The sequence below is a fragment of the Sinocyclocheilus rhinocerous genome, unplaced genomic scaffold (assembly GCF_001515625.1).
Source record: "Sinocyclocheilus rhinocerous isolate Xijiao unplaced genomic scaffold, SAMN03320098_v1.1 scaffold140, whole genome shotgun sequence".
Classification (NCBI taxonomy): domain Eukaryota; kingdom Metazoa; phylum Chordata; class Actinopteri; order Cypriniformes; family Cyprinidae; genus Sinocyclocheilus; species Sinocyclocheilus rhinocerous.
In genome coordinates, this window is record NW_015642053.1 from 2809529 (window position 1) to 2825384 (window position 15856).

Below are 15856 nucleotides of genomic sequence, written 5' to 3' on the forward strand. Positions count from 1 at the left end.
TTAAAGAATTTGCCACTGATGATTCAAACACGAGTTTTGAGCAGTGTAGAGTAGCACTTGTTGTTTGTCATTTCTCCGATCACAAATGCAGACATGATATTATGTTTACACGGCGCGGCGTGATGCAACACAACGCATAAAAAGACAGTATAAGTCATTATAATCAGTAATTATGTCCCCACTGGATGCAACAAATGCCTCGTTTATAAGGAACTTTTTAGTGCCAATAAAGAACCTTTTTAAGGGTATATAATCATTCAAGATATTGGTTGTTTGTTGAAAGTTTAAGGTAAATGGTGCTGCAAAAGTCCAGTCACACACCACTCATACATTGGTACCCCCTGGTTTAACTGCATAATTTCTTCAAGGGAACCAACTCTTAAAAAGTTAATTCAAAGTTAATTCTCATGAAAGGTGTCCTTAATTAGCTTTAATACGAAACGGAAACAGGAACGCAAGACAATCAGCCTTTAAATAACCAAACAAAATAAATGAGCAATTAAGAAATAATTATCTTTAGACCTGCAGAGGATCTGCAAAGCAATATCTTATGTGCTTGTGTCACTGGATGTTGAAAATAGTCTTTAAATCAATATCTGCACCAAAATAACATCACTATATATCACACTGACATAAAAAGAAAAGAAAATACACTTGCTACACTGTCCAGACGGTTCTTCCGGTTAAAATCAACAAAAGGCTCAGTAGCCATGAACCTCTTTCTCCTGAACAAAGAAAAGAAAAACATATTGTCAAACACTGAAAGAACACATTTTACAGTATGTGATGTGACTCACGTAACCGAGATGTTCAAAACAAGCTGAATCAATTTCCATTGAGGATGATACATTTGCCACAGTGTGTGGTACACAATGTTCTATTCCAAACCCAGCAGCGTCTGTGACTGAAGTCATGCTTCCTAACAAAGCTCATAGCGTGAAGAGTCGTGAATATATCCAAGAGTGACTGAGTCCCCCATGAACATTGCTTATCTGCTCGCATAGCGTCTTGATGAGATCAGCTGGAGATGAATGACACTGATCATTAAGAGTGTAATTGGGTAAAACAAACTGACATCCAATTCCCCAACATTTCCATAAACTGCTCTTTCTGGCAGGTTAGATGTTTCACACATACTGTAAATGCTGAATATCTGATACAAGGTGTATACACAAAATCATACAAACCTTGGCTAATGTATTCATGCTAGAGAGAATGAACCACTTGTTGAAATGGGAGAAACTTTCAATATGGCAGCTGTAAGTCCCAACTTTTTTGGGTCAGAATTATCCAATTCTTAAACAACACATTCAGTATATCACAACATGGTCACATTAAAAATAGATGTCCTCATTAAAGTTTGGGTTCAAATGAAAATCCTAATGTTTAAATGAAACCTACGCTATGCTGCATGCACATTAGCTGACTGATCCTGGAAAAAAATAGCATTTTTGTGTAATACACTGAAAAAAAGATACACATTTTTTTAAGGTAAGTGGTTGCAAACAGTTTATTTGAGCTACATTTAATTAAAAAAAATATGTTGAAAGTTAGTCAACTAAATTTGTTTATTTAAATGTAGCTAAAATAAATTTATTGCAACCACTTACCTGTGGAATTCAGTGAATAATTTTTTCAGTGTATGAGCTAAAAGGAAAAAAAGGAAAATTTACAATATCACTGTTGTTATATTTTATTGCAAAGTTGTTGTTATTAAAATAAAATATTTACAAATTATTAAAAAATGTACGTTTTTATCCATTTAATAAAAGCTGGTATCCAGCCCATATTTAAAGTGAAGTCATATTGTGAAACAATATAGTTATCTAAAACAAAAGCAACAAAAACATTTTCCTACTTGCAATAGAATCAATTTTAGCTGAAATGAAATAAAAAAAACTTTCTAATTTTCATTTATTTTCATTTGATGTAGTAAAATAGCTAAATAAAAAATAAAACTTAAAATATAAATAATATAAAATAATATAAATTATAGGCATATTTTAAAAAAAATACAAAAACTAATTTAAATGACAAAAAACACCCAAAGTCACCAAAATAAACACAAAACCTAATCCAAAATATTAATAAAAACTATTAATAATTAATAAAAAAATAATATGTTATATATAAAATATTAATAAAAATAAAAAAACTATTAATATTAATAAAAAACTATAACTAGCATCTCCCTAATATATTACAATAACACTGACAAAAGTCAAATTGAGAAATATAAAGTCGCAAATACAAGAACTACAATAAATAAACTTACAATTGCAAATGTGAAATGTAAAATTGCAAATGTGAAATCTAAAGTCAAAATTATGACAAATAAAATGCAAGACACACATTTTGAAACAAATCATACTCAGCGAGGCCATGTTTTTGACTTGAACAACCAGATCAAACAAAATCCAGCAGAAATGAGAGAGCAATCTTGAACCGTGTGAAAATGTGAACACAACAAAATGTCTGAGAACAGTAAATGCCAGGCGACCAGCACTTTGAGCTTAGCGGCTTTGAGATTTCTAATCGAGAGAATTGCTATCGACAGCTTGTTGATTTTGGTGAAATGTCACACTCAGGAAGCTCTATTGGGAACACGACACAGGGCTGCTCTTGTCTGTGCCTGTTTTTTAATGTCAATGGACCTTCTGGGCTATTACAACAGTTCAGGGGCGACAGCTGTCAATCTGTGGGAGTAAAAGGAGCCTGGAAGGACTGCAACTGCTTTAAAACACGAACTGATACGGTCTTTCTGTCTGTGATGCAGAGCAGACACCGAATGAACACTGCTCTTCTAAACGTTTGTTCATCCTATGACTCTGACAGGTCTGAAGATTGAACATAACCTTAAAGCAAACAGCACAAACAGAGTTCATTCATTCATATAATGCGTTAAAGTGAGGCATCAAGCTATAAAGCAGGTGTCTGAAAGCTCATACTAAAACTGACACCTCCACACAGCAGAAAAATGGGTCGCAGCTGTGCATACGGTGGACAGATAAATGCTGGAAGCAAACACTCTCACATCAGAACCTAACACACTGGCAGACAGGAAACGGAAGCATTCACCATCCCAAAATATCTGCTTGGATGGACAGACATCTGGTCTTCTGAGCTTACAAGTGAAGACTTACAGATAGATGGCTTTTACTATTTCCCTTCATAAACATGTCAAATAAAAACCACAGCAATTCTCCTTTTCACAATACCGAATGCTGCTTCTGCCACGGCAGCATGTACTAAATCTCTCTTCACTGCTGCATCACCGTTGATTTTCACATGAACATCAAGAATGTGTTAACCAGTGATGGGGCAGCTAATCTGAAACTCCGCTTCACGTCAGGTGGTTCTTGGCCTCCACATTGTGCATTAAAATAATTTAATGCACAGCTAGCCGTGCATTATCCCGCTTATACCATGGTCATTCCCAAACACTGACAACTTAAAGCTGTTAACGATCTTTGTAGCGCAATATTTGACCGGAAGGGTAACAAATGGCGGTTATTTTCGTCAGTTACAGCTCATTAGCTCTAGCATTCTGCCCGCTTCAAATCAGACACAGAGATGAAATAGTGCAGTAAGATCACATTTATTTGAATGAATTATACAGCATTTATTTGAATTAATTATCGATCGATAGAGAGAGAGAGAGAGAGATGTGTTTGTGTGTGTGAGTTACCTCCATATTGAAGCAGATACTTTAAATTTTAAATTGTTATAATATTATTGTTTTATTTTATTTTTGGTCAAATAAATACAAATCTTTGTTAAGCATAAAAAAATACTTCTTTTAAAAACTTTTTTAAAACTCAATTAGCAGTACTTTTGAACAGTAGTGCATGAAAAAAATGCTTTTACTAAATATTTTTAACCACTCACTTATAATTATCAGTCCAATTATATATGATAAATGCATAAATGTACATGAACAATCCTAAAGGACTGACCAGTACATGTTTAAGTACTACCTTCGTTCATATAAAAAAAAAAATCACAATTTGTATGAAAAAGTAACTTGTTACCAGAAAGCTACACTGTTTTGGGTTTGCTATGTAAGCAAACTTTAAAGGGAAAGAGTAAGCCACTTTAAAGGGATAGTTCACCCAAAAATGAAAATTCTGTCATTAATTACTCACCCTCATGGCGTTCCAAACCTGTAAGACATTCGTTCATCTTCGGAACACAAATTTAAATATTTTTGATGAATTCCGAGAGCTCTCTGACCCTCCCATAGAAAGCAAGGATCCTAACGATCAAGGTCCAGAAACGTAGTAAGGACATCGTTAAAATAATCCACGTGATATCAGTGGTTCAATCGTAATTTTACGAAGCTTACGAGAATACTTTTTGTGCGCAAAGAAAACAAAAATAATGACTTTAGTCAACAATTCGTCTCCTGTGCGTCACACTGGCGCCATTTTGGATACATATGCAATGAATGTACGCGGATACGTTGTTTAAGCTTTGATCTGAACGTAAACAAGGTATCCACGTACATACGTTGCATACGTTGTTTACGTATGTGATACTCTCCAAAATGGCACCAGGGTCACGCAGAGGAGACGAATGAGGGTGAGTAATTAATCACAGAATTTCCATTTTTGGGTGAACTATCCCTTTAAGCCAGTCAAAGCTATTTGTCCCCAAACAAATCATAAATCAGCCAAGAGGAAATGCAATGCTGTAAGGCAGAATCTTTTGTGTTCTAGCATTCCTCATTTGCAAGTCTATTTGTATAAAAACATCGGCTACTTGAATAAATGTAAATGTAAAAGAATCGCGCTAATTGGACAAATTAGTTAGCGTGAGCGCAGCTATAATTGCAGCCCCTGAGGAAGCCGGAGGTGTATGACCTCAAATTACTGTAATCAATAATTCACTTTGACTATATACGGCTCAGTCAAGATGCATAGCGGACGGCAGGGCATTTAAATGCTAATTGCTTAGCAGCCAGAGGATCATTACGGATGCCTGGTTTATCTAATCTGCCCTCTGAACTCCGCAAAGAGTCTTCTGCTTCTTGACCCCGCTCATACCAGCTTAAACGATCGTACTCGGCTGAAACCAAAGTCTGTTTTCAGCTCTGGATGTAATGAATGAAGCGAACAGCTTGAACTGAACTCAAATAACCTCTTTCTGTAGATTAGGCTAGGCAAGCTCAGAGCTGACAGCCAAGACAGTCAAGGGCTTCTAGAACTTCTCACTTCACTGTGCTAATTTGAACAAGGCCTTTATTTTTCTATTTATCAGTAGAGTAAACTGTAGCATGGTTGTTAAACCTCTCCCGGGCCCAATTAGGGGAGCAATGCTAGCATTCATAGCCCAGATCTCGCTTCTGGTCTGGGAGGAAGAGGGGGCTGTGGTGATGCCCCTGGCAGCCCGGTCCTGGCAGCTCCCAGCCCTTGTGGCAGCAATATTATGTGACTGCTGAAATTCATGGCCTGCGCAACCATTTTATATGTCTAGGTGACAACCGGCTTTCATATGGCACAGGCGTTCAGCAACACATTAGCAAATTGTGCCGTTTCATTATTCATTAGGGTGCTGTCGGGAGGGAACGCACCGGCCTGGTGTGAAAAATATGAGTGTTCCCTTTACGACGATTACTGGCAGTTCTTGGGTTATCAGACTGAAGCTTCAATAATTGAAGCATATTTTGCAACAAGCTGTTATGCAAGTGTGAAATCGCTTTTAAAATGATGATATATGGCAGAAAATGATCTTAATCGTTAACATATTAATTAACTTAATTTACTTTATGTTCTATATGCAAATGGTTGACACGTCCTGCAGTGTTACATTCTAAATTCAATCTAAAACTATCCGACACAGCATTATTTTATAATTATCATACATGCAGCTTTTGGAGCTTATATTAATTGAGAGACTACAGGGAATGTTTGTACTTTTAATTCATGACAACGCACAATAGTGATGAATGCAAAAAAGTGAATGATGAAAATTAATGCATTAACATATGTGACCCTGGACCACAAAACCAGTCATAAGTAGCACGGGTATATTTGTAGCAATAGCCAACAATACATTGTATGTGTCAGAATTATCGATTTTTCTTTTATGCCAAAAATCATTAGGATATTAAATAAAGATCATGTTCCATGAAGATATTTTGTCAATTTCGTACCGTAAATATATCAAAACTTAATTTTTGATTAGTAAATTGCTAAGAACTTCATTTGGACAAGTTTAAAGGCGATTTTCTCAATACTTTGATTTTTTTGCACCCTCAGATTCCAGATTTTCAAATAGTTTTATCTTGGCCAAATATCGTCCAATCCTAACAAACCATACATCAATGGAACACTTATTTATTCAGCTTTCAGATGATGCTTTTCAGATGGGTAAAAAATTACCCTTATAACTGGTTTTGTGGTCCAAGGTCACGTATATTTTAACATATTAAAAAGATTCACTGACACATTATGTATCAAGCACCCAAATGCAAGCATGAAATGTGCAAAGATTTTGTATTATTTTACATCAACTTCCCTTTAATGTACCTCAAATATTCTAAAAATAAAAGTATTTTTACTGTGGTATGTAGGTTCTAATACTCAGTGTGAAAAATATCACACTGTAAATCAGTGATTTTTGTCATGTAAATCTACAAATAACAGTTTTATTTTAATATCAAAAATGGAAAAAAAAAGAAGTAAATATTTAAGATTCTACACTATTTCTCAAAAGACTAATCATGGGACCAGATGTTCTTGCTTCCATTGAAGCTTTGGATGATTCTCAAATCATGGTGTATTACATTATCATCAGATTTTTCACAAACTTGTGGATTTCTGTCAGCTTGAATGCAATTCTGAATGCATAAATTTATGCTGATAATATAAATTGTATTAATTACGTTAAGTAATAAACTAGAAAAGGATGCATAACAGAAGCATTTTCACTGGCAATTTTGAACCCCACTGTACCTTTGATCTATAATTTATGGTAACTGATGGATTACATTAATAATTCATGGAAAACACTGAAATTTTGTGCATCAAATTCACAGCTTCTTATTCTCTACTCATAACTTAGTAAGATGCCCTGGCATTTTCTTTTCCCTCTTAATGTGCTGCTAAATTGATTCCACCCACACAAACAAGACATTCATAAACATCTGAAATCAGAGATTCAAACTAGGCTGCTGCACATTGTTATGCAAACTATTATGAAATTGTTCTGAAATTGTCCCACGCTCATCACCTTGGGCTAGACAACGGCTCCGGCATGGCAGAGAGAGGGCAAGCTTGCCCCCTTATGGTCTCTTAATGAAGTAAACTTTTATATAAGGCCACACTTAAACCTGTAGAAAGCAAGTCTGTCGAACTAGACCACCACACCCCGTCCAAATGAAAAGAAAATAGCCCTCCCCCGTTAGACAGCAGGCAAGTTCTCTTTTTGGCGGCGCTTGACTAAGTGGACTCTGTAATGAGTCTGGCCGCCTGATTAGAGTGATAGACACGTAGGAATCCAGCAGGCGCTGCCAGAGACCACCACAACGAGGAGGAGGGGAGGGGAGACAGGACAGAACGTCTGAGAGAAGTCTGGAGGTAAACATCCCAGAAAAGTCCTAGCAGGAATGCAGACCTTATGCTGGATTGGAGCGCTGGAACTAGGGGCACTAGAAGGAGGGGTTGGAAAGTGAGTTGGCGTACAATACATTAACCTTGAAGATGATGAAATTGTAAAGAAAAAACTCTGCAGGAGATTCTCCATACAATCCATAAATGATAGCTGTTGGATGTTTCTTAGAACAGGCTTTGCTATTATCAATCAACACTGATTGGAATCCATCACGTAACCATGTGTAGATGGTTGTGGAAATGCTATTCTAGCATGAATAAAGGCTCATGTGGTTGTTCTGTAACAATTATAGAAGGTCAATTTTTTCAAATACGTTCTTTTGTCTAAAAAGTTTGAGTAAAATACCCAGTGATGCCCAAAGCAGTAATACATGAGATGAACAATTTCTTGGGAGCCAGCTTTTGGAAAGATTGGTTTTAAAGCTTCTGGATCTTCAATCACATCACATTGTACGCTTTGAGCACCTTGAGCTAAAAGACTCGACCCTCAGACCAGCACTAACCAAGCACCATGGTAACACGTTTAGCCAAGGGCAATAAATTGTTGTATCGGTCTGTAGCATCCAACATATCTTTTGTCGGATTTTTCTCTGCAATATTCATGAGGTATAAAGTCTGAGAACACACTGGAAATCTGGGAGTCAAAATATTATTTTAACCTTTTTTTTAGGATTTTGAAGAATTTAAACCAAAGAAAGGCTGATGGCAAAATTAATTAGAAATATTTAATATTATAAATTATTACTAGGTCAATTATGAAATAAGCAAATTGGTGACACTGACATTGAGTTTTAAAGAGCTTTATAAATAATTACAAAAATCAAATCTTGTGGAGTTCATGCAGTTCGACTGCATGGAATTTTAGACTGAAACATACAAAATTATATGAGTATTGTGGCAAGAGGTTATATGAATTGGTTTCATTATGCTGGATATCTAATATTCTCATTAAGTGTATAGTTGTTTTTCTTACGGTTTTGATACAGATCACCACTTATGCGTCAATTCAGACTTTCCTACGTCAGAATATCAAGCCTTGCACAATAACACAGGCATCAGAACAAAGCTTCTAGCCTTCTGAATTTCATGGCCATCAGTGCTAGAGACTGACTGACACAACCTGGCAACATAATTACACGAAGAGTGCTGCAGACAGCCTTCCAGACTCCGCTTTCAGGTGCATTTCGATTTTAAAGGCTTTACTATTCACCATAACAAAGGAGCTCTCCACTGACATTTTCCATGCAGTCATGCCTGAGCTGGATGCAGGGAAAAATTCCGGAATATCTGTGTAACTGTGTTTTCTCCTGCCATGGGGCTATAAAGTTTGACAACTCATCCAGAAGCATTCTGGGAATGAAAAAAACGGAACTTGGGTTGTGGACTGGACACACGCTTTTTTTTTTCCTTCTTTTTTTTATGTCCACATCACTTCTCAGAAATCCTTCTCTTTGGAAATGGCCCAAGGATTCAAACGCACCGCTTTATCATGCCTCACTTTCATTCGACAAGGTGTTAAAAAACACCTGGGTGACATGAAATTCTGCCTGTGGTATAAAAACAGAACAAACCCAAACTCTAGTCTCTCATATTTTTGGTCACAGAACAATTTCAGTGGAACAATTGTTAGGAAATTATAGGAGAGTTAGGAATGTATGAATAATAAATAATAAATGAATAAATAATCTTTATAACGTATGCAGATTATCAATGGGCCTTGAGCCCTATTATATTGTTAGCCTGTCTGGAGGGAATGAAACAAAAAAGTAAGTGCTATCATTATTTACTCACCCTCATGTCGTTCCAAACCCACAAAGACAAAAGAAGATTTTTTTTGTTATATCTTTACACAAATCTTTCCATACAGTTTCTATGTCTTTTAAAATCAGAAAAGGACCATTAAAGTATCATAAACGTAGGTTTGAAAGCATATGATCGATGGGTGAAATATTTCTTTAACACTGTCATGAGACGTGTTTTTATGTGATGTTCACTCTCTAACTGACAGGAAAAAATCAGGGATAAACGTTTTGATTAAAAGTAATTAGTATCATAAACTGTCTCATATGGGCGATGTTTGTCACCGCATTAATGAGTAATTTTGGAATCATCTCAAAACAGATTTGCTTCTATAAATATGCAAAAAAAAGATCTGGTGCTGGAATTTGACATTTTGAATGTTTTTCTGAGACCTCGCTGCAGTTGTCATGAGTGATGAAATGCGACAGTGGCAATGTTCTCTCCCGCACACAGCTCTCAGACACGCACTCTATCAATCCCAGTAAAAAAAAATGTTTTAATTAAAATCCACTGACATATGATTCACTCTTGGTTTATTGAAACAAAAACATATGTCAGGGTGGATTACAACCTCAAACTTTTCGTATTTTACTTTTTTATGTTTTGGACTGTTTTCACTTGTGAGCTTGATCTGTGCATATTTCTCTCCTGATTCAGACTAAATAACTTTTTCACTGGAGAAAGCAATATTATGGAAAGAGGACTTGATTTTTAGCCAGAAACAATGGTTTGAAGTTAAAAATGTTGTGATTGATTGCAATAATCTATCATTTTTAATTGATGGAGTGGAGTTGTGTTAATTATTTGTGGATTATTGTGATTATTGTTTTATCAGCTGTTTGGATTCTCATGATGGCACCCATTCACTGTAGAGGATCAATTGGTGAGCAAGTAGGAAAATCATCCAAACTTAAATTTCTCCAAACTTGTTTCGATGAAGAAACAAACTCATCTACATCTTGGATGACCTGAGGGTAAGTAAATTTTCAGCAAATTTTCATTTTTGGGTGAACTATTCCATTAATGTGTGCCCTGATTAACCATTGTGATTACCAAACTCAAGCCTATAGAGACCATTTGTAAAAACATTCTTGAAACAAATTACACAGATGCACACAGTGCACACAGATGATATCAGTGGTAGGCCTATATTATTTTGCCAGCACTTGTTTAATGACATCTCCTGAGATCTAAATGGACTCGTTAAGGAAGAGACACAAGCCAAACTAACCACACTAAAAATAATCACAATCAATTTTCTTTTCAAGAACAGACCAATTACTGGATGTCTGTTTTCCACTGTACAACTCACAAACAAGCAGTACAAATATTATGCAATTCAAAGATTCTTTAAGTTACATCAACACAATTGTGCCTTGCATGCTACACTTTTAAAAAGTTACGTAATCTGACTTTGAAACACATGAAGAATCCAACTTCATTCATTCATCACTATGGAAACGGTGGTGACTGTAGCAGAAAGAAACCTGAACTGATGGGTGCAGCGTCTGTGTTTGTGTCATGTGTCCAACTGAACCATATCAAGTTCCTTCACTGGTCCCTGAAGACAGATTCCTGCGGTGCTCTGGCTAGCACAGCTACACATTATTTTCACATTATGAGCTTGCATCTACTCATACCATCTGCTTTGATGCCTTCACAGCATTTCCACACACCATATTGATATTCAACATTGTTGATGTGCAATAGGATCCGATACCTCGCAATATTAAACACAGTGTTCATTTTTTAAATGCATTATGAACTGCATGATTTCCTTCTTGAGATAAGCACACTAATTTCTAGATGATTTGTGTTTATATTGGATAGAACAGTATTGGGACGTAATTAACTAAAAGTGGCATCGCTACAAACTTACGTTTTGTTTTTTTTTTGCGTGACTGTAGCAGAGTAACGTTTCCAGTAACAAGCTAGGGGTGTTCTGCGCAAAAAGCAGTATCCCTTGTTTTTATATTCCGTCACAAATAGCACACTTGAATTACTGTGGCCTTTTTGCCTATTGCGCATACTCAAGAGCGCCCCCTATAGCATTTAAAGTAACGTTAATTCAGATTCATTGTATTGAATCAGTTCGTTAAACGATTTGTGTATTTGAGCAGGTTGAAAAAATATATGCAAATATAAACATATTTTTACTAGTTTTAAAGATTTTAAAATAATTTAATAAAAATTATTTAAAAGTATAATAATGCATAAATAATATAATAAATAAAAAGATCAAAATAAAGAAATTCAAATATTCAAAAAACGATTCACCTTTCCATGTGACATATTTTACATCTTTGAAATGCAAAATATTGAATTAAGTCCTTGATTGTTGCTTTTAACTTGATTATATGAATTACAGAGCTTCTAGTTTTATTAGATACATTTATCTATGCGGTGTTACCTTGGAGGTTTTATTTTGGAGGTATACAGTGGTGGCCAAAATTATTAGAACACTAGTATTTTCACCAGCTAAAAAATAGGTTTTAAATCAGTTATTTCTATCTTTTGCAGTAATGTGTCAGTAGGAAATATCAGTTTACATTTCCAAACATTCATTTTGCCATCAAGTGTAATAATCCAGCAACATCTCCAAGATGCTTCAAGAGATCTACAAAGCTACCTGAAAAACTATGCGCAAAAGCTGCTTTAAACGCAAATGATGGTCACACCAAATGTTGATTTAATTTAGTTAATAGAAGTTAATTGATAAAGAGAATCTATTTATGACATTATTTTTGACAGCATCCTCATTTTACAGCATTTTTACATAAGTGCCTAAAACTTTTAACAGTACTGTAGCTTTGCAGGTATGTTTCTTGAAGCATCTTGGAGACGTTGCCACAGTTCTTCTGGATTGAGTCCGTCTCAGTTTGTTCTGTTTCTTCATGTCACTCCAGACAGACTGATGATGATCAGATCAGATCTCTGTGTGCAGCACTGGCTGCATTAATGGCAAAATGAATGTTTGGAAATGTAAACTGATATTTCCTACTGACCCACTACAGCAAAAGATAGAAATAACTGACTTAAAACCATTTTTTAGCTGCTGAAAATGCTAGTGTTCTAATAATTTTGGCCACCACTGTATTTGCTTTTTCCATTTTATAGATGAGTATGTTATGAGCAAATGACTCCAACTTGTGTTGGAGCATGTGCTGTATCCTCCACACCATATCTACAAAACATTAATTAGTTTTAAACAAGGCAAAGTTTGATGCAATCCACCCATAATCCATAACCATCCATTCTGAGCAGCTAGCAATGCACAGATCTCATTGTTATTCATGGCCATGATCATTTGAGTCTGGCACATAAAAGCCTGCATCACGAATACTTCTTAATCTATCTGCTCTTAACATAAACATTTATATACATAACAGCTTTCTCAGAACTGCACAGAAGCTGCTTCTTTACTATAGTAAATATATGCAGATGGAATTCATGTTCTGCAAAAGTCCCTAATGTAAGGTTACAAGGCAGTGCGTCCTCAAAGCACTGACTCACTGGTGTAGGATGACAGATGAGTGTTCGCTGAATAGAAAGCCATGATCAAACTCCAGGATGAATTCTGGGCAAGCGTACCTCTTTTTTGAACAGTTACACAACTGAACGTCTATGAAGAACCTCACGGCAAAAGCGCAGCAGCTGTGAAACTGTCAAAACACTGTATGCGCTACATCAATATCCGCCTACAAAGGTGGATGTGCTAAGAGATGTCCTTAAACACAAGAATATGTGCAAGTAAATAAACAAGACATTGCAAGAAACAAGCAACGAAGGGCACATTTATAACTAGGACCAGTATGAAATTTCCTATAGTGTCTATAGCTGAGCTCTATTTGACAGCGATATGAAGCATCTCTACCACTCACATTAATGTTCCTGAGTTTCTTCTTGCCCCTCTCTATTCGGCTGAGGAGTCTGTGATGTTCTCTAGGCGTTTGCTGGAGAAGGCGGTCATCGACGGATATGGTCTTCCTAAGAGGCACTCTTTCCCTCCAAGGCTCTGGGACACGACTCTCCGAATCCACACTCCGAGGGAAGCGCTTCACTTCCGACAGTGACGACGTCTCCCCTCGGTCATGGTCACGCAGCACTGACCCTGAAAGAGAGAAACAGACACCTCAGGTGATAACTGACACCCGGAGAGAAAGAAAACACGGCTATTTAAAATGTTCTATTCAGTTTTTTTACCCTTCTTTAAAGGAACACTCCACTATTTTTGAAAATAGGCTCATTTTCCAACTCCCCTAGAGTTAAACACTTGAGTTTTACCGTTTTCGAATCCATTCAGCCGATCTCCGGGTCTGGCGGTAGCACTTTTAGCTGTAGCTTAGCATAGATCATTGAATCTGATTAGACCGTTAGCATCTCGCTCAAAAAAGACCAAAGAGTTTCTATATTTTTCCTATTTAAAACTGCAGCAGGCGCAATGATATTACGCAGCGCCTGAAAATAGGCTTATTGGAAGTTACCTAGCTGGGGCTATTTTCAGGCGCTGCGTAATATCATAGCGCTTGCTGCACCCATGGTACGGCAGCAAAGTGTCGTGATTATTACACCGGAATGAGAGTATAGTTCCTAGCCACATCGGCCTAGAAAATCGCAGCTTTTCATTTTCCGTCGGTCTTAGTACACGATGTAACTACAGAAGAGTCAAGTTTTAAATAGAAAAAATATAGAAACTCTTTGGTCATTTTTGAGCGAGATGCTAACGGTCTAATCAGATTCAATGATCTATGCTAAAGTTGCGATTTTCTAGGCCGATATGGCTAGAAACTATCCTCTCAATTCTCATTCTGATTAAACATCTTCCCTCTGATTCTCTGGTGAGTCATGTCTGTAACAATTTCACCGTAATGAACGCGGTGTAAAAAAAATTAATGACCAACTATTGTACCACATAAAAGTCAGTTGAATGGCTAAAAATTTCACTTTCACCTCAAGTAACATTAAAAGTAAAGTATCTTGAAGATCTAATAGAGCAGTTCTTGTAAACTGGAGGTTTATAATGTAAACACACACATGCACAGTATGTTTCTAGGTTTGTAAGCAAGGTGTTTGGTTTCTCTGTACCATCAGCTGGTGAGCAGCAGTTCTTGCTCTTTATCAATTGAGCAACACATAGAATGGTTTCGTCTCCTCCACTTACAATTAAAACTGCATGAAGACCTTTTATTGTCTTCCTCTCTGAGACTGTTGTGTGGCGAACATCCTCTGAAGTAGACGTCAAATAAACATTTATGAATTCGCTTTTATAACTACGATCCACAGTTTTGCGTCTGCAATGAATTTTAAAGGTGTCCTGACAAATTCTTACACATTTTGATAACCAAGCTCAAATATATAATGCCAATTTGTGAAAACAATCAACAAATCACATAAATGCGGTGAATAGAGATAGTAAACATGGTACATTATTTCAGCAGCAATTAGAGGTAGAGGTACTGATTTTAAAGTAACTCCATAAGGAAAGCAACAGACACTGTACCACAGTACAGTAATGTATCAGACAGTAATACTTTGATTTATGGGTGTTTTTTTCAATGACACACACTTTTATGCCCCAAGGGTTGATTTTTAGTTCTTATTGTTATATAAATGTAAACATTTTATCATGCCATCATCATTTATTTTTTCATACTTTAAAAGACAATTATATGTATATTTTTTATTGTTAATTCTTTTTTTTTTTACCTTTATTTAACCAGAAAAGTTAGCATAGATCATTGAAAATCTCTTTCACAGGAGTGTCCTGGCTAAAATGGGAAGCAGTACAATCAGTTTCACCACAGATTTACACAACACAGACAAACTAAAAACACTTAAAACAATTACATATCATTGAGTCATCTTCCATTTGCCGAATAACTGTTTTGAAATGATCCAAAGATAGCAAATGTTGTAATTTCAATTTCGATTGAAGAAGATTCCAGTCAGTTGGAGCGGCAATACATAAAAGCCTTCTTACCTAATTCAGATCGAACAAAAGGAACAGAGAGAGTATAACAATTTTGTGAAGGAAGTTAATATTTCTCAACAATTTTCTGTTGTATAAAGGCTGATTTATACTTCTGTGTCGGACCTACGCCGTAGCTTACGCATAGACGCACACCCATACGCCGTAGCCTGACGTGCACCTCTCCAAAAATCTAACAGCGCGTCAATTCTACGCAGACCGCAAGTGCTGTGATTGGTCTGCAAGAACAAGGCTACTGCGTAGGTCCGACGCAGAAGTATAAATCAGCCTTAAGGCAGCAAAGATATGAAGGCAACATCCCCAAGATGGCTTTATAAATCATTAAATAGTGCATTTTTCTTCTAATAGACAAAGAAGGCCAACCTACTCTGTTATACAAGGTACAATGATGAGTTGAGGGTTTACAATCTGATATAAATCTTAGAGCACCATGATAAACAGCATCTAAAGAAGA

At 36.2% G+C, this 15856-nt stretch overlaps 1 protein-coding gene across 1 annotated transcript in view; it reads right to left on the reverse strand.

The window, feature by feature from the left end:
* The window catches only part of ankfn1a (ankyrin repeat and fibronectin type III domain containing 1a), a 90562-nt gene that overhangs the window by 54526 nt on the left and 20180 nt on the right, over positions 1 to 15856 (reverse strand). The window contains exon 5 of the mRNA XM_016572188.1: positions 13295 to 13524. Coding sequence (XP_016427674.1) covers positions 13295 to 13524 — 230 coding nt within the window. The remainder of the gene's footprint in view (positions 1 to 13294; positions 13525 to 15856) is intronic.